Source organism: Protomyctophum parallelum, assembly GCF_964188405.1.
Source record: "Protomyctophum parallelum genome assembly, chromosome: 1".
NCBI lineage: Eukaryota > Metazoa > Chordata > Actinopteri > Myctophiformes > Myctophidae > Protomyctophum > Protomyctophum parallelum.
The window spans coordinates 2649213-2668967 of NC_139697.1; the positions used below are offsets into that span (position 1 = coordinate 2649213).

General features: G+C 44.3%; 1 protein-coding gene across 1 annotated transcript in view; it reads left to right on the forward strand.

Moving 5' to 3' along the window:
- Nucleotides 1-2070: 2070 nt before the first annotated feature.
- klhl7 (kelch-like family member 7) overlaps nucleotides 2071-19755 on the forward strand; it is a gene marked incomplete at its 3' end in the record, with an annotated part of 47681 nt that continues 29996 nt past the window's right edge. The window contains exons 1-6 of the mRNA XM_083785892.1: nucleotides 2071-2175; nucleotides 6843-6945; nucleotides 9261-9354; nucleotides 11488-11612; nucleotides 14872-15047; nucleotides 18456-18630. Of these exons, the coding sequence (XP_083642018.1) occupies nucleotides 2146-2175; nucleotides 6843-6945; nucleotides 9261-9354; nucleotides 11488-11612; nucleotides 14872-15047; nucleotides 18456-18630 (703 nt within the window). The 5' untranslated portion in view covers nucleotides 2071-2145. The remainder of the gene's footprint in view (nucleotides 2176-6842; nucleotides 6946-9260; nucleotides 9355-11487; nucleotides 11613-14871; nucleotides 15048-18455; nucleotides 18631-19755) is intronic.

The window sequence follows — 19755 nt, forward strand, 5'->3', positions numbered from 1 at the left end:
ACTTTAGTTTTTTTCAACCAAGGTTCATGTTTTAGGTTATTAGAGAAACTAAAAGATGAGTGTTAATTTTCTTTCATTTGCTGCTTTCTTTTGTTTTGGGTATTTTAGCAGTTTTGACAGGGGGGGGGCGGGGGCATTCGAGCATGGGGCTAAATATGTATTTTTTTTACAAAATATTATGGCGATTTATTTTTATTATTATTTACTATAGTCCTAATAAACCCCAAAAAATTACATCTGACCACATTAGATAACAGGATCTATTGAATGTGTCAAACTGACATATTGAGCCTATACACACAGTATAAGCCTTCCCCCAGTATAGGTAGATCACATTCAGTAGATCCTGTGATCTTCTGTGGCCAGATGTCATTTCCTGGGGTTTATTAGGACTATAGTAAATAATACAAAAATAAATCACCATAAAATGTTGTAAAGAAATACATATTTAGCCCCATGCTCGAATGCCCCCGCCCCCCTTTCAAAAACAGCTAAAATCCCTAAAACAAAAGAAAACAGCAAATGAAAGAAAATTAACACTCATCTTTTACTTTCTCTAATAACAACCTAAAACAACCTTGGTTGAAAAAAACGAAAGTTGTCCTTTAAGGTCTATGAAGTTGGAAATCTGTTCAGTCAGATTCATGACTGCCATTGAGGTGGACCGGTTCTGATCGATTGGTTCTGAAGCCATACTGTTGATCACACAATAATACGTTAATATGTTTCTCAATGAAATTGTCGACTTTGTGGCATTTTAATAACGCAATGTACCCTGAATTTAATAACAGTAACGCTATCCTACACTCGCGAACCGCAAGGATCACATTACTGGCGGTTCGCGAGTGTAGGATAGCGTTATTCAATTAAATTCAGGGTACATTGCGTTATTAAAATGGCACAAAGTGCATTTTAGAGAGAAACTGGGGACCTGAGACGCTTCCCAGGTTGGAGAATAGACTTTTACCTTGTTTCGGTGAGTGGTTTCGTCGTTTTGTTTATTTGCTGGTATTAGAAAAACAGCGCACGGGAGTGTAAATATGACCAGAGGGCTGTGGAAGGTACTTCCACAAGGCGTCAGAGAGAGGCTTGCTGTAAGCCTTGGACCAGGGCTAACATTCACTCAAACTCTGGGCTCTGAGTCTGTGTGAAAGACAATAGCTAGGCCACATACAAAGGTTATGTACAACCTATATGGACAATCATAATCAGATGGAAATATTACATTTTCATGTGGTGACATCATTCAACTGATACGGAACACTGAGTGATTATCACGAAAATTAAAACATGCGGCACTTCATGTCAAAAAGGTTGCTTTTATGGTCTTATGGTTTTATGGTTGCTAATATGGACCACATTAGACCCCTGGTCTATGGGACCATAGACCTCCTGGTCTATGGGACCATAGACCTCCTGGTCTATGGGACCATAGACCTCCTGGTCTATGGGACCATAGACCTCCTGGTCTATGCAAGAACATTTGGCACGTGTTCTCGTTTCTTCCCTTTAGAGGGCGACAAATGACAACAATTCCCCCCCCAGTCGAGTCGAGTGCAATAGAAGAAGACGACAGCAGCACCACCATAGAAGAAGCCATTAAAAACAGAGAGGGAGGGAGTCAGCCAGTCAGCCAGAGATCCATCGGTAAAACTACGTAACTTTTAATGCTGTTGTTGTGTTATTGTCTCGGCGTATAAACAGATAGCGCTCAATCAAAGGCAGGATTGCCTCCATGATAATATAGTCACAGATATAGGACCTTTCAAAATGAATTAAATCAGGATCTCTCACAGTGGGAGGACTGACTGGGAGATAGAAGGAATTCGGACCACCATCACTATCTATAGTGGTGACACTGGTGTGAGGACTGGGAGATAGAAGGAATTCGGACCACCATCACCACAGTGGTGACACTGGTGTGAGGACTGGGAGATAGAAGGAATTCGGACCACCATCTCTATCTATAGTGGTGACACTGGTGTGAGGACTGGGAGATAGAAGGAAGGACCGTACCGTACCACCATGGCTGACAAAGCCTCATCACCGTCGTCAGCATCAGCTGCTGCTGCTGCTGCTGCTGCTAAGAAGAAGACGGAGAGGAAGTCTGCCGTAAAGGAGGAGTACAGGCAGCTGTCCAGTGTGATGGGAGTCATGAACACGCTGAGAAAACAGGTCTGTCTGTCTGTCTGTCTGTGAGTCTGTCTGTCTGTCTGTCTGTCTGTCTGTCTGTCTGTCTGTCTGTCTGTATGTGAGTCTGTGAGTCTGTCTGTCTGTCTGTCTGTCTGTCTGTGAGTCTGTCTGTCTGTGAGTCTGTCTGTCTGTCTGTGAGTCTGTCTGTCTGTGAGTCTGTCTGTCTGTCTGTCTGTGAGTCTGTCTGTCTGTCTGTCTGTGAGTCTGTCTGTCTGTCTGTCTGTCTGTCTGTCTGTCTGTCTGTGAGTCTGTGAGTCTGTCTGTGTGTGTGTGTGTGTGTGTGTGTGTGTGTGTGTGTGTGTGTGTGTGTGTGTGTGTGTGTGTGTGTGTGTGTGTGTGTGAGAGAGGTTGGAGTGACCAGAGATAATAACTAGAACTGCACTCACACTCACATACTTGCTTGTTGCACACTAGTAGGCCATAAATGGCCAACTAGTGCACAAGCAGAGCGTGCAAGTACTTTGGACCGCTGTAAACTTTGGAATCTCAGTATCTCTGTGAAGGAACGTTTGAAATGACTAATTATTAGGTGTAACTATTTGCTACCTACCTACTTTATGCATGTAAAACACCTAGTATTATTAAGTATGGTTCAAGTTTCTATCTATATAAGAAATACAGTTTTATCAATTTAGAAATATTCTGGATCCCTTTTTAGTTTTTCAAAGAAAAATAAATCATTGATATGTGATGAAAAAAAAGGTGTATAAACTGAATTTAAATATGTTATAATTATTTTATTATTTATTGTAAATTGTCAATTGTTTTAAATGTATTTCATCTTGGACTATAGTGATATTAATACTAAATCATGATCAGAGTAATATGTGTCTCTAACTTCAATTTCTGTAATAATACTTTCACATTTGTTAAAATATACATGATCTAAAATACTTCCGTAATCTGTAGTTGGATTTGTATTTAATTGTTTAAAGCCTAATCTTGACATGAAGCTCTTTATACTTCTATCTTTCTCAGTATAATGGTCTTCATTGAAATCTCCTATTATCATAACTGCAGAAGTCGGAGATGATGGATACTTTACCATGTTTTCGAGCAATGTGTTTAATTTTGAAAGGTCTGTTTTAGGTGATCTGTACATAAGAATGATATATAGATCTTTATCTTTTACATGTACTAACGTAAAGCTTTATGATTTACTGTTTGGACACTACCGTTGTTTTTATACACTCCAGAAACATAATGTCGTAATGAATACGTAAGTGACGAATTTGGATGGTGACGTATATGTCAATCAGTGCCTCCCAACACTAAAACATATCGTCATTACGTCACCATCCAAAACCAATTACACTCTGGCATTGGGTCCTTTAATCCACATATGTCTTCCGTCATCATTGAGAACTAGTTATAAATATACTATATATATATATATGTAATTTGTAAGTTGATTAGCGGTATACTGTGGTTACTTTGCGCCAAAAACCATCCCAGCCAACCCGCCAATTTTGATGCGTATGCAAATAAAACAGCAAATTGTGCCTGATTTGCTGGGACCAGATTACATACATGACCATATTTCTTACGTCATCATTGAGAGATAGTCATACATATACTATATATATAATTTGTAAGTTGATTAGCGGTATACTTTGGTTACTTTGCGCCAAAAACCGTCCCAGCCAACCCGCCACTTTTGATGCGTATGCAAATAAAACAGCAAATTTGTGCCTGATTTGCTGGGACCAGATTACACAAATGACCATATTTCTTACGTCATCATTGAGAGCTAGTCATACATATACACACCATGTACTCTGGTCCCAGCAAGTCAGGCACAATTTGCTATTTTATTTTACAGATTATATATATAGTACATGTATGACTATAGCTCTCAATGATGACGTAAGAAATATGGTCATGTATGTAATCTGGTCCCAGCAAATCAGGCACAAATTTGCTGTTTTATTTGCATACGCATCAAAAGTGGCGGGTTGGCTGGGACGGTGCATACGGACCGGGCGAAAATATTACTTGCGTGCTCTGCTTGCGCAAGTAAAGAGCATGCAGTGTCATGTGATTCTGAATTGAATTGTCAGGACTGCCTAAGAAAACAACAAACAGGCTACAACTTGTCCAAAATGCAGCAGCCAGAGTTGTAACTAGAACTAAGATGAGAGAACATATTACTCCAGTTTTGGCATCACTGCACTGGCTTCCTGTTGTTTTTAGGATTTATTTTAAAATTATTTTACTTGTCTATAAAGCTCTCAATGGTCTTGCACCTTCCTACCTACATGACTGCCTGCCTAAATATGTCCCAAACCGCCCGCTAAGGTCTTCCACTGCTGGCCTGCTCGTTTTGCCTAGAGAGGTGGCAACAAAAAAATACGGGGAAGCAGCTTTTTGCTTCTACGGGCCGTCGGCATGGAACAAGCTCCCACTGTACCTTCGTCAGGCAGCCTCTGTAGACATTTTTAAAGCTCAGCTCAAGACCCACCTCTACAACATTGCTTTTAAGTGATCTTTATGTTTTTATTATTTTTATTCTGCTTGTTTTTAATGTCGTTGCCTTATTTTATCTGTTCTTATCTTTGTACCATTGTCCTATTGTTTTAACTGCTTGCCTGTTTTAATGCTGTTTTGTTTTGCTTTCATTATCTTCTCTGCTCTGTAAAGCACTTTGAGCTACATTCATGTATGAAAGGTGCTATATATAAATAAAGTTTATTATTATTATGTCATCATAAGTTAGTTAGTGAGTTAAGTGAGTTAGTTAAGTGAGTTAGTGGTAGCCCTTTTCGGCACCCTCGGTTAGCCTTTCAAATGTTTTGGACGCGGTGCCCTCCATTGACTCCCCACTCATCCAATTTGCGTTTGCGATCTGCTTGTCTTAACCCATTCTGACCTGAGATCAGATTCATACGAGGTTTCCGCCGGACACACACTGGTCTGATGAACCCATTCTGACCTGAGATCAGATTCTAAAAAAAAAATCGTTTTTTTTTTTTTTTTTTCAAAAATAGCAGACCTACAAGCTCGTATCGCGCCACTCGGTGGCGCGATATGAGCTTGTAGATCTGCTATTTTTCAATAGCTAAAGCATGACATGATGCCGACACCAAAATGGGTGCCCGTTCAGAATGGGTTAAACGACGTCAAACTCACCAACATTGCAGCTGTAGTCCAAGCTTGAATTATCCTCTTTCAATCTGCCGAGATTGTTTTTCATAAAAATCCCCCGTACACATGTTATGAGTAATATTCCGAGCCGCCATTTTTCGACAGGCCGTAAAACAAGACGTGAGGGGGGGAGCTTGTTTAATATAATCTTACCTGCGCAGGTAAGACACCCAAAGAAGAGGCCGACGCAGCGCAACGCCCCGTCACGCACGGCCTTCTATGTGTATATTTCAGGGTACTTCTATGTGATGTAATGTGTCTAATTCAGGGTACACTGTGTGATGTGTATATTTCAGGGTACTATGTGATGTAATGTGTCTAATTCAGGGTACACTGTGTGATGTGTATATTTCAGGGTACACTGTGTGATGTGTATATTTCAGGGTACTATGTGTGATGTGTATATTTCAGGGTACACTGTGTGATGTGTATATTTCAGGGTACACTGTGTGATGTGTATATTTCAGGGTACACTGTGTGATGTGTATATTTCAGGGTACACTGTGTGATGTGTATATTTCAGGGTACACTGTGTGATGTGTATATTTCAGGGTACTATGTGTGATGTGTATATTTCAGGGTACACTGTGTGATGTGTATATTTCAGGGTACACTGTGTGATGTGTATATTTCAGGGTACACTGTGTGATGTGTATATTTCAGGGTACACTGTGTGATGTGTATATTTCAGGGTACACTGTGTGATGTGTTTATTTCAGGGTACACTGTGTGATGTGTATATTTCAGGGTACACTGTGTGATGTGTTTATTTCAGGGTACACTGTGTGATGTGTATATTTCAGGGTACACTGTGCGATGTGTATATTTCAGGGTACACTGTGTGATGTGTATATTTCAGGGTACACTGTGCGATGTGTATATTTCAGGGTACACTGTGTGATGTGTATATTTCAGGGTACACTGTGTGATGTGTATATTTCAGGGTACACTGTGTGATGTGTATATTTCAGGGTACACTGTGCGATGTGTATATTTCAGGGTACACTGTGTGATGTGTATATTTCAGGGTACACTGTGCGATGTGTTATATTTCAGGGTACACTGTGCGATGTGTTATATTTCAGGGTACACTGTGTGATGTGTTATATTTCAGGGTACACTGTGCGATGTGTTATATTTCAGGGTACTGTGTGATGTGTATATTTCAGGGTACACTGTGTGATGTGTGTATTTCAGGGTACACTGTGTGATGTGTATATTTCAGGGTACTATGTGATGTGTATATTTCAGGGTACTATGTGTGATGTGTATATTTCAGGGTACTATGTGTGATGTGTATATTTCAGGGTACACTGTGTGATGTGTATATTTCAGGGTACACTGTGTGATGTGTATATTTCAGGGTACACTGTGTGATGTGTATATTTCAGGGTACACTGTGTGATGTGTATATTTCAGGGTACACTGTGCGATGTGTTATATTTCAGGGTACTATGTGTGATGTGTTATATTTCAGGGTACTATGTGTGATGTGTATATTTCAGGGTACACTGTGCGATGTGGTGCTGGTGGTCCAAGGAAAGCACTTCCCGGTGCACAGAGTGGTGCTGGCTGCAGCCAGCCACTTCTTCAGCCTCATGTTTACCAGTGAGTGCACGTACACACGCACGCACACACACACACAGTCACGCACACACGCACACAGTCACGCACACACACACACACACACACAAGTCACGGCACAGATAGGCCTGTCACAAGTATCTCAATCATTTTTTTGCATAATCGACCGTCATAATCCAAAGTTTCCATGTTGGAAAAATGTTTGTAAATGTTTACTTTTCCATCATTTTCCAAAAGTGGTGGAAATAGCTGATCTACAATCTAACCCATTTTTGGGGCGGGAACCCCCTTTTGGTGTTAGCATTATGTTATGCTTTAGCTATTGAAAAATAGCAGATCTACAAGCTCATAGCGCGCCACCGAGTGCCGCACTATGAACTTGTAGGTCTGCTATTTTTGAAAAATCTAAAAACGACTGACATAGAAACATAGCTTTATCAGAAAACTGTCAGGATGTAGAAGATATGTTTAGAATCTGATCTCAGGTCAGAATGAAAACTGTCAGGATGTAGAAGATATGTTTAGAATCTGATCTCAGGTCAGAATGAAAACTGTCAGGATGTAGAAAATATGTTTAGAATCTGATCTCAGGTCAGAATGAAAACTGTCAGAATGTAGAAGATATGTTTAGAATATGATCTCAGGTCAGAATGAAAACTGTCAGGATGTAGAAGATATTTTTTAGAATATGATCTCAGGTCAGAATGAAAACTGTCAGGATGTAGAAGATATGTTTAGAATCTGATCTCAGGTCAGAATGAAAATTGTCAGGATGTAGAAGATATGTTTAGAAACTGATCTCAGGTCAGAATGAAAACTGTCAGGATGTAGAAGATATTTTTTAAGGTCATTACACACTGGCGAATTAGCGACGCGATATATTCGTGCGAATAATTCGCATTTAAAAAAACCCAATTGAAGTCCATGCAAGCTTCCACATCAGTGGCGAATGTGCGAAAATGCGACCGTTTTCGCTTTTATTTGTTGAAAACTGTCAGGATCTAGAAGACATTTTTAGAATCTGATCTCAGGTCAGAATGGGCTAAAAAAAACCCTCCAAACTAGAGCTGACCTTCGATTGTTTTGTTTTCTTTCCTTTTTTTTTTTAAGCTAAAATATTCTTTGGGGGTCAGCCCTACTCTAGCCTGAGCTAACGTGTTAGGTTTCTGGTCTAGAGGGGCAGGTCGCGGCTGAGATTTGCGCACGCCCTGATTGGATCTCATCGATCTGTCCGTCACCCCCGGCCCCTCCTCTCCCCCCTAGTGCAGCGCTACGTCACATCATTTGGAGCGACGCCCACCCGGAAAGGGTTGACTCCCACTTTTAGACCAGAGCGGCCAATGCGTTCCTCCAGGCTTTACATTTAGACCAGAGCGGCCAATGCGTTCATCCAGGCTTTACATTTAGACCAGAGCGGCCAATGCGTTCCTCCAGGCTTTACATTTAGACCAGAGCGGCCAATGCGTTCCTCCAGGCTTTACATTTAGACCAGAGCGGCCAATGCGTTCCTCCAGGCTTTACATTTAGACCAGAGCGGCCAATGCGTTCCTCCAGGCTTTACATTTAGACCAGAGCGGCCAATGCGTTCCTCCAGGCTTTACATTTTTGCACCAACAAAAATGAAAGCCTGGTACCGAGGCTAGGCGTGACATGACCTCAAAGACAATTAACCCATTCTGACCCGAGATCAGATTCTAAAAATGTCTTCTAGATCCTGACAGTTTTCATTCTGACCCGAGATCAGATTCTAAAAATGTCTTCTAGATCCTGACAGTTTTCATTCTGACCCGAGATCAGATTCTAAAAATGTCTTCTAGATCCTGACAGTTTTCATTCTGACCCGAGATCAGATTCTAAAAATGTCTTCTAGATCCTGACAGTTTTCATTCTGACCCGAGATCAGATTCTAAAAATGTCTTCTAGATCCTGACAGTTTTCATTCTGACACGAGATCAGATTCTAAAAATGTCTTCTAGATCCTGACAGTTTTCTATGTTTCTATGTCAGTGGTTCTTCGATTTTAGCGTTTTTAGTGAAAACTGAAACCAAGGTGTACTAAAATGCTTATAAGTAAACAATGGAACATGCTAGAAACATAATTATTTTTTCGGTGTAAAGTAGAGACTTGCAGCTTTAAAATGAGACATTTCGTGACATTGTGGTCATATCGCACATCTTTTTATTGCCATTCAAAAAGTCGCCAAAGCTGGCCCAATGCACAATAAGATGTTATTAAGGGTAGCCATAAGAGGGTTAAAAAATGACCACCGCTGAAGTGCCCCTGGGCAAGGCATTGAACCCCTCCCCCCCCCCCCCCCCCCCCCCCCCCCCTTCTCCAGCCAGTATGTTGGAGTCCACAGCCCGCGAGGTGGAGTTGAGGAGCGCTGAGCCTGACGTGATTGGACTGCTGGTGGAGTTCATCTACACAGCCAGGTGAGCTGATTGGCTTAACCCCGTTCTCATCTACACAGCCAGGTGATGTTTGATTGGCTTAATTCTTAGTTCTGGGCGGGAACCCCGTTTGGCATTTTAAAAGCATTATGTCGTATAACTTTAACTGTTGGTCAAAATAGCAGATCTACGAGCTTGTAGATCTGCTATTTTCTTTTTTTTTTATCGTGGAAAATGTGGCTGTTGGACCCCCCCTCCCCACACACACACACACACACACACACAATACAAATTGACCGCTACAACAACGAGAAAATACATCATACATAAATACTGAAAGCAGATATAATCATTAAGGAAAAAGTTTATGCATGTTTTACTATGTCAACTTTTACTATGTACAGTATAATGTCATGGTAGTCTACTGGGGGGAAGCCACACTGTGTGTATAGGCTCAATATTTCAGTTTCACACATTCAGTAGATCCCATGATCTTTTGCGGCCAAATGTAATTTCCTGGGGTCTAGTAGGACTATAGTAAAGAATAAAAAAATAAATCGCTATGACATTTTTTTTAAATAAATACATATTTAGCCCCTTGTTCGAATGCCCCCGCCCCCCCCTGTCAAAAACAGCTAAAATTCCTAAAACGAAAGAAAGCAGCAAATGAAAAACAAATTAACACTCACCTTTTACTTTCTCTAATAACAACCTAAAACATGAACCTTGGTAGAAAACAAACTAAAGTTGTCCTTTAAATACTTTTTAAGCGTCGTACGAAGCCAACTCGAGTCGTGACAAATCATGGACCAAACAACGAAGAAAAACAACGAAAAAAAAGTGTTTTTTTTAAATCTACTTTCTAATTCTTTGTTCGGCCCGAAACATTGTGTTTATTGTCATGATTTGTCACGACAAGAGTTGTCTTTGTCCAGCAGCGTATAAACGTCTTTAAATAAAGAGTTGTCTTTGTCCAGCAGCGTATAAACGTCTTTAAATAAAGAGTTGTCTTTGTCCAGCAGCGTATAAACGTCTTTAAATAAAGAGTTGTCTTTGTCCAGCAGCGTATAAACGTCTTTAAATAAAGAGTTGTCTTTGTCCAGCAGCGTATAAACGTCTTTAAATAAAGAGTTGTCTTTGTCCAGCAGCGTATAAACGTCTTTAAATAAAGAGTTGTCTTTGTCCAGCAGCGTAAAAACGTCTTTAAATAAAGAGTTGTCTTTGTCCAGCAGCGTAAAAACGTCTTTAAATAAAGAGTTGTCTTTGTCCAGCAGCGTAAAAACGTCTTTAAATAAAGAGTTGTCTTTGTCCAGCAGCGTAAAAACGTCTTTAAATAAAGAGTTGTCTTTGTCCAGCGGCGTATAAACGTCTTTAAATAAAGAGTTGTCTTTGTCCAGCAGCGTAAAAACGTCTTTAAATAAAGAGTTGTCTTTGTCCAGCAGCGTAAAAACGTCTTTAAATAAAGAGTTGTCTTTGTCCAGCGGCGTATAAACGTCTTTAAATAAAGAGTTGTCTTTGTCCAGCGGCGTAAAAACGTCTTTAAATAAAGAGTTGTCTTTGTCCAGCGGCGTAAAAACGTCTTTAAATAAAGAGTTGTCTTTGTCCGCGGCGTGTAAACGTCTTTAAATAAATACTTTCTGAAAAGTCTATGAGGAAAATGAACGGCGATTTAGTTTCCGGGTCTCTCGAGGGGGGGCGGGGCTGCAACGCTCTGTAGTGGTAATCTACACAGCCAGGTGAGAGACCAGGTGAGACCAGGTGAGACCAGGTGAGACCAGGTGAGAGACGCTCTATAGAGCGTCGCAGTCCCTCCCCCTTTCAGAACAACGAGTGGCCCAGGAAATGAATCCCAATGCATTTTTCTCATAGGCTTTTCTTAAAGTATTTATTTAAAGACGGTTACGCCGTGGACAAAGCCAACTCGGATCGTGACAAATCATGACAATGAACACAATGTTTTGGGACCGATTTATAAGAAGATAAACAAAACAACTCGTAGCAGTCGAGGCATTCCATTTAGTTTGAGTCGTTACCACAGATGACTATTGGTGAACATGGTCCAGTGACCCACAGGTTGAGAACCTCCTGGACTAGGACTGTCCTGACCCGCAGGTGTGCGCGCGTGTGTGTGTGTGTGTGTGTGCGTGCGTGCGTGTGTGTGTGTGCGTGCGCCAGGATCTCGGTGAACAGCAGTAACGTCCAGTCGCTGCTGGACGCAGCCAACCAGTACCAGATTGAACCGGTCAAGAAGATGTGTGTGGACTTCCTCAAAGGACAGATCGACGCCACCAACTGTCTGGGTGGGTGAGCAGCACACATCACATGACATGACATCATCACATGACATGACATGACATCACATCACATGACATGACATCATCAAATGACATCATCACATGACATGACATGACATCATCACATCACATCACATCACATCACATCACATCACATCACATGGGGAAGCAGCGTTTTGCTTCTACGGGCCGTCGGCATGGAACAAACTCCCACTGTACCTTCGACAGGCAGCCTCTGTAGTTTAACAAACTCCCACTGTACCTTCGACAGGCAGCCTCTGTAGTTTAACAAACTCCCACTGTACCTTCGACAGGCAGCGTCTGTAGTTTAACAAACTCCCAATGTACCTTCGACAGGCAGCCTCTGTAGTTTAACAAGCTCCCACTATACCTTCGACAGGCAGCCTCTGTAGTTTAACAAACTCCCACTGTACCTTCGACAGGCAGCCTCTGTAGTTTAACTAACAAACTCCCACTGTACCTTCGACAGGCAGCCTCTGTAGTTTAACAAACTCCCACTGTACCTTCGACAGGCAGCCTCTGTAGTTTAACAAACTCCCACTATACCTTCGACAGGCAGCCTCTGTAGTTTAACAAACTCCCACTGTGCCTTCGACAGGCAGCCTCTGTAGTTTAACAAACTCCCACTGTACCTTCGACAGGCAGCCTCTGTAGTTTAACAAACTCCCACTGTACCTTCGTCAGGCAGCCTCTGTAGTTTAACAAACTCCCACTGTACCTTCGTCAGGCAGCCTCTGTAGTTTAACAAACTCCCACTGTACCTTCGTCAGGCAGCCTCTGTAGTTTAACAAACTCCCACTGTACCTTCGACAGGCAGCCTCTGTATTTTAACAAACTCCCACTGTACCTTCGACAGGCAGCCTCTGTAGTTTAACAAACTCCCACTGTACCTTCGACAGGCAGCCTCTGTAGTTTAACAAATTCCCACTGTACCTTCGACAGGCAGCCTCTGTAGTTTAACAAACTCCCACTGTACCTTCGACAGGCAGCCTCTGTAGTTTAACAAACTCCCACTGTACCTTCGACAGGCAGCCTCTGTAGTTTAACAAACTCCCACTGTACCTTCGACAGGCAGCCTCTGTAGTTTAACAAACTCCCACTGTACCTTCGACAGGCAGCCTCTGTAGTTTAACAAACTCCCACTGTACCTTCATCAGGCAGCCTCTGTAGTTTAACAAACTCCCACTGTACCTTCGACAGGCAGCCTCGGTAGTTTAACAAACTCCCACTGTACCTTCGACAGGCAGCCTCTGTAGTTTAACAAACTCCCACTGTACCTTCGACAGGCAGCCTCTGTAGTTTAACAAACTCCCACTGTACCTTCGACAGGCAGCCTCTGTAGTTTAACAAACTCCCACTGTACCTTCGACAGGCAGCCTCTGTAGTTTAACAAACTCCCACTGTACCTTCATCAGGCAGCCTCTGTAGTTTAACAAACTCCCACTGTACCTTCGACAGGCAGCCTCGGTAGTTTAACAAACTCCCACTGTACCTTCGACAGGCAGCCTCTGTAGTTTAACAAACTCCCACTGTACCTTCGTCAGGCAGCCTCTGTAGTTTAACAAACTCCCACTGTACCTTCGACAGGCAGCCTCTGTAGTTTAACAAACTCCCACTGTACCTTCGACAGGCAGCCTCTGTAGTTTAACAAACTCCCACTGTACCTTCGACAGGCAGCCTCTGTAGACATTTTTATGTTTTTATTTTATGACATGTCGTCATCACATGACATGACATCATCACATCACATGACATCATCACATGACATGACATGACATGTCTGGGTGAGCAGCACACATCCAATATGATCCTCATTGATGAGGTCATCATTACACGTAGAAAAGGTATATTTAGGTCACATGCTAAAGGAAATCTCCAGCACCGCTAGTTACAGTCATAGTTACAGTCATAGTTACAGTCATAGTTACAGTCATAGTTACAGTCATAGTTACAGTAATAGTTACAGTCATAGTTACAGTAATAGTTAGTCATAGTTACAGTCATAGTTACAGTAATAGACTAATAGTTGGTAATAAAGTCTTAAAGATTTTTGAAGAATGAATAAAAAGCTGATGCAGCGTTTGGCCAGTGTGCCTAACTGAGAATTGGCACAATATGTGAATATGATTTAAATATTGTAAGTAATGTAGTCTTTATTCAGTGTTACCGTGTTGATTTGACCTTTTGCATGTCACGTTTGGATACGTGAGGCATTGAGACAGACAGACAGACAGACAGACAGACAGACAGGCAGACAGGCAGGCAGACAGACAGACAGGCAGACAGACAGGCAGGCAGACAGACAGGCAGGCAGACAGACAGACAGACAGACAGGCAGACAGACAGACAGACAGACAGACAGACAGACAGACAGGCAGGCAGACAGACAGACAGGCAGACAGACAGACAGACAGACAGACAGACAAACTAAAGGAAAACTAAGCTATGATGACTAAGACTAAATACTGTATATTGACAATTTCCTCAACAAATAAAACTAGACTAAAATGTTAGGAAGGGACTATAGTGGACATGAGGTCCAGTGTAAGTCATTTCACACTTGGTTGCATGCTGAAAATAGCCGATCTACACGCTCGTAGAGCTTGTAGATCGGCTATGTGTTCAGCATGCTCGTAGAGCTTGTAGATCGGCTGTGTGTTCAGCATGCTCGTAGAGCTTGTAGATCGGCTATGTGTTCAGCATGCTCGTAGAGCTTGTAGATCGGCTGTGTGTTCAGCATGCTCGTAGAGCTTGTAGATCGGCTGTGTGTTCAGCATGCTCGTAGAGCTTGTAGATCGGCTGTGTGTTCAGCATGCTCGTAGAGCTTGTAGATCGGCTGTGTGTGTGTGTGTGTGTGTGTGTGTGTGTGTGTGTGTGTGTGTGTGTGTAGGCATCGCGGCCCTGGCAGACTGCATGGACTGATGTGTGTGTGTGTGTGTGTGTGTGTGTGTGTGTGTGTGTGTGTGTGTGTGTGTGTGTGTGTGTGTGTGTGTGTGTGTGTGTGTGTGTGTCTGTAGGCATCGCGGCCCTGGCAGACTGCATGGACTGATGTGTGTGTGTGTGTGTGTGTGTGTAGGCATCGCGGCCCTGGCAGACTGCATGGACTGATGTGTGTGTGTGTGTGTGTGTGTGTGTGTGTGTGTGTGTGTGGCGTCTGTAGGCATCGCGGCCCTGGCAGACTGCATGGACTGATGTGTGTGTGTGTGTGTGTGTGTGTGTGTGTGTGTGTGTGTGGCGTCTGTAGGCATCGCGGCCCTGGCAGACTGCATGGACTGTCCTGAGCTGAAGGGGGCAGCAGAGGTCTTCGTCCAGATGCATTTCACCGAGGTCTACCGGCTGGACGAGTTCCTGACGCTGGACGTCTGTCAGCTCACACACCTGCTGCACCAGGATCAGCTGACGGTGCGCGCCGAGGCACAGGTATACACGCACACTGACCCAGGACCAGCTGACGGTGCGCGCCGAGGCACAGGTATACACACACACACTGACCCAGGACCAGCTGACGGTGCGCGCCGAGGCACAGGTATACACACACACACTGACCCAGGATCAGCTGACGGTGCGCGCCGAGGCCCAGGTACGCACGCACACTGACCCAGGACCAGCTGACGGTGCGCGCCGAGGCACAGGTATACGCACGCACACTGACCCAGGATCAGCTGACGGTGCGCGCCGAGGCACAGGTATACGCACGCACACTGACCCAGGACCAGCTGACGGTCCGCGCCGAGGCCCAGGTACGCACGCACGCACGCACAGTCAGTCACACACACACACACACACACACACACACACACACACACACACACACACACACACACACACACACACACACACACACACAGACAAGGGGGCACCAAGCACAGCAGAGAATAGACGGCATGCACATGCTTAACCCATTCTGACCTGAGATCAGATTCTAAAAATGTCTGTTTGAAAATGACAGTTTTCTGAAAAAGCTATGTTTCTATGTGTGTCAGTCGTTCTTCGATTTAAAAAAAAATAAATAGCAGATCTACAAGCTCTTATGAGCTTGTAGGTCTGCTGTTTTTCAATAGCTAAAGTATAACATGATGCTAACACCAAAAGGGGCTCCCGCCCCAAAATGGCTTAAAGTGAATAGCACATCGAGTGGCAAATCAACATGCAAAGTGAGTTTAACATTGTTTAATGTTGTTTAATGTTGTTTAATGTGATCAGATAGGACTTTTCTGTGTGGATGTCTGGTCTGTCAAGGCCAGAAAGTAGTTTTTTTGCCACTCAGTAGCATAGAGTATATATATCTATAGAGAAGACACCCGAGTTCTCCTCCCATCCACTTGCATTAAGTTGTAGTTCTCCTCCCATCCACTTGCATTAAGTTGTAGTTCTCCTCCCATCCACTTGCATTGAGTTGTAGTTCTCCTCCCATCCACTTGCATTAAGTTGTAGTTCTCCTCCCATCCACTTGCATTAAGTTGTAGTTCTCCTCCCATCCACTTGCATTAAGTTGTAGTTCTCCTCCCATCCACTTGCATTAAGTTGTAGTTCTCCTCCCATCCACTTGCATTAAGTTGTAGTTCTCCTCCCATCCACTTGCATTAAGTTGTAGTTCTCCTCCCATCCACTTGCATTAAGTTGCTCAAAAGCGCATGAGGCGGATTCACTCCTCCTTCCTGGTAGGAACAGAGTGCATTCTGGGACGGATTGCAATGGTGAGTGGCCCCAAACACATGAACGCGCTGCCGTTGAACGCGCACGAGCGTCGTCCGTCGTGAACGTGTTCAATGATAGTTAACGGACGGACAGCGCGTTCATGTGTTTGGGGCCAGGCTGCAATACCTTCATTCGGCCACTATGTACATTTGGCCTCAGGGTTTCCTCTGGGTGCCTTCTCTATAAATATATATACTCTAAGCTCAGTAGGCGTTCCTGCATAACTTCCTGGTTTGATGATGATGTCACGCGCATAACCCTCTATTGACTCAATCGGGGGACTCTTTTCTTTTTTTTATATATATTTTTTTATCCCATGATTTTTGTAACCCATTTTTCACCCCTGTGTCAATCATCTAATGTGATCCTGGGCTCTACACACCCTCCACCAACCTAGTCCCCATATATGGGGGACAAGGGGAGACCAACCTAGTCCCCCATATATGGGGGACAAGGGGAGACCAACCTAGTCCCCATATATAGGGGACAAGGGGAGACCAACCTAGTCCCCCATATATGGGGGACAAGGGGAGACCAACCTAGTCCCCATATATGGGGGACAAGGGGAGACCAACCTAGTCCCCATATATGGGGGACAAGGGGAGACCAACCTAGTCCCCATATATGGGGGACAAGGGGAGACCAACCTAGTCCCCCCTATATGGGGGACAAGGGGAGAGCAACCTAGTCCCCATATATGGGGGACAAGGGGAGACCAACCTAGTCCCCATATATGGGGGACAAGGGCAGAGCAACGAACTTGAACTCATGCTTCCTTCATGCCTGAGTGTCCAAGTTGCTCCTTTACACCTGACAGGGGGAGTTTCCCTGGTTGGACGTAGCGTGTGGAAGGAACACGTTATTCCAACCAGTTCCTTTCCCCTCCATCAGGCGCCCCGGCTGGCCAGGGGGAGGCAGTTTAGAGACCAGGATTACTGCATGTTTTTGTGAGGGTACCTACCCTAGGGGACACGGGGAGAACATGTGAGGGTACCTACCCTAGGGGACACGGGGAGAACATGTGAGGGTACCTACCCTATAGGGGACACGGGGGAGAACATGTGAGGGTACCTACCCTATAGGGGACACGGGGAGAACATGTGAGGGTACCTACCCTATAGGGGACACGGGGAGAACATGTGAGGGTACCTACCCTAGGGGACACGGGGAGAACATGTGAGGGTACCTACCCTATAGGGGACACGGGGAGAACATGTGAGGGTACCTACCCTAGGGGACACGGGGAGAACATGTGAGGGTACCTACCCTAGGGGACACGGGGAGAACATGTGAGGGTACCTACCCTATAGGGGACACGGGGAGAACATATGAGGGTACCTACCCTAGGGGACACGGGGAGAACATGTGAGGGTACCTACCCTATAGGGGACACGGGGAGAACATGTGAGGGTACCTACCCTATAGGGGACACGGGGAGAACATGTGAGGGTACCTACCCTATAGGGGACACGGGGGACTCTTGAGTATGGGCTGCTGTGTTTAGATCAGGGGGGCAGTCAGCCAGATATTTCGTGAAGCCTCATTTGAAATCGGTAGTTCATATAATGGCCTGTTGTGGCGCTAGACTGGACCCAAAAAGCTCCATAGAGGCCCATGTATTTTGGCCCAACTTCACCTAGACTGTATTACCTTAATAAACATGGTCATGAATACTTTCTTCTTCCAGTCGTTTAAAGTCTCATTTATCATGTCATAATATTCTTTTTGGAAAATTATGGTCCCATTAATTAAAAAAATGACCATAAAGTCGCGTATGTTCTGAGGGGCGTGGCTACCGTTACAGTCTATGATCGGGATTCCCCTCCCACTCGAGTCAAAATAAAAACCAACGGAGAAGAAGGGGGGAAGTCCCGCCTCGTTGTCTGGGCAGCCAATGGCCAGCTGGTACCAAACGGATCTAGAAAGATGGCGACTTACATCAGGAATTAGCATATTATTACAGGCTTCATTTTACGTTCATGTTAGACCCGGCGAACGCTTTGTCCATATTTTTTACAGTCTATGGTTTAGATCTATGACGCAGCGGTGTGTGTGTGTGTGTGTGTGTGTGTGTGTGTGTGTGTGTGTGTGTGTGTGTGTGTGTGTGTGACTGTGCGCGTGCGTGCACAGATCTACGACGCGGCGGTGCGCTGGATGAAGTACGACGTGTCTCAGCGCCAGCAGCACATGGTGGAGGTCCTCGGCTGCGTGCGGTTCCCTCTGGTCTCCAAGACTTTCCTGTCCAAGACGGTGCAGGCAGAGCCGCTCATCCAGGACAACCCGCAGTGCCTCAAGATGGTCATCGGTGAGCGGAGGGGCACACACGCACACGCACGCACACACCGCACGCACACACACACGCACACACACACGCGCGCACGCACGCACGCACGCACGCACGCACGCACGCACGCACGCACGCACGCACGCACGCACGCACGCACGCACACACCGCACACACGCACCGCACGCACGCGCACCGCACGCACGCGCGCACTGCACACACGCACACACGCACACACACGCACACACACGCACGCGCGCGCGCACCGCACGCACGCACACACGCACACACGCTTATTTATTGGAAATTATTGGATTTTAGTTTTTTGTTATATACTTTAACCCATTCTGACCTGAGATCAGATTCATACGAGGTTTCCACTGGACAACACACTGGTCTGATTATAACCCATTCTGACCTGAGATCAGATTCTATAAAAAATGTCAGTCGTTCTTCGATTTTTTTTCCAAAAATAGCAGACCTACAAGCTCGTAGCGCGCCACTCGGTGGCGCGCTACGAGCTTGTAGATCTGATATTTTTCAATAGCTAAAGCACGACGTGATGCTATAACACCAAAATGGGTTCCCGTTCAGAATGGGTTAAAAAGTAAAAATCTTGAAATATTCTGTGTATGTACGTACAGAGTACAGACACATACAGTTGCAGACGTGGATCTGCGTCAGCCATTGTTGTTAACCTGAATGGTAACTTCATAGATTAGGATTAGACTCAAGGATTAGCCCATTTTGATCTGAGGACGATTCTACAAAATGTCTTCTATAATCCTGACAGTTTTCTGTGTGTCAGTCGTTCTCAAACATTTTCATAGAAATTTCAATTTCATTTTCATTTCCCCAGAAATGTATGTAATTGCCCGCCGACCCCCGTCTGAAAATAATTATGTTTCAGGGAAGCAAAGATTTGAGTTAAAAAACGTTCCATCTGAAAGACTGTAATATTCAAAGATTTGCGCCACATTTTCACGATCTTTCGGAAATAGCAGACCTACAAGCTGGTAGCGGAGCCACTCGGTGGTGCCGCGCTACGAGCTTGTAGGTCTGCTATTTTTCAATAGTTTCAAGTATAACATATTGCTTGCCAGTGCTACTCGACCATCCCAGAGGCATATCACGCAGTGGCTAGAG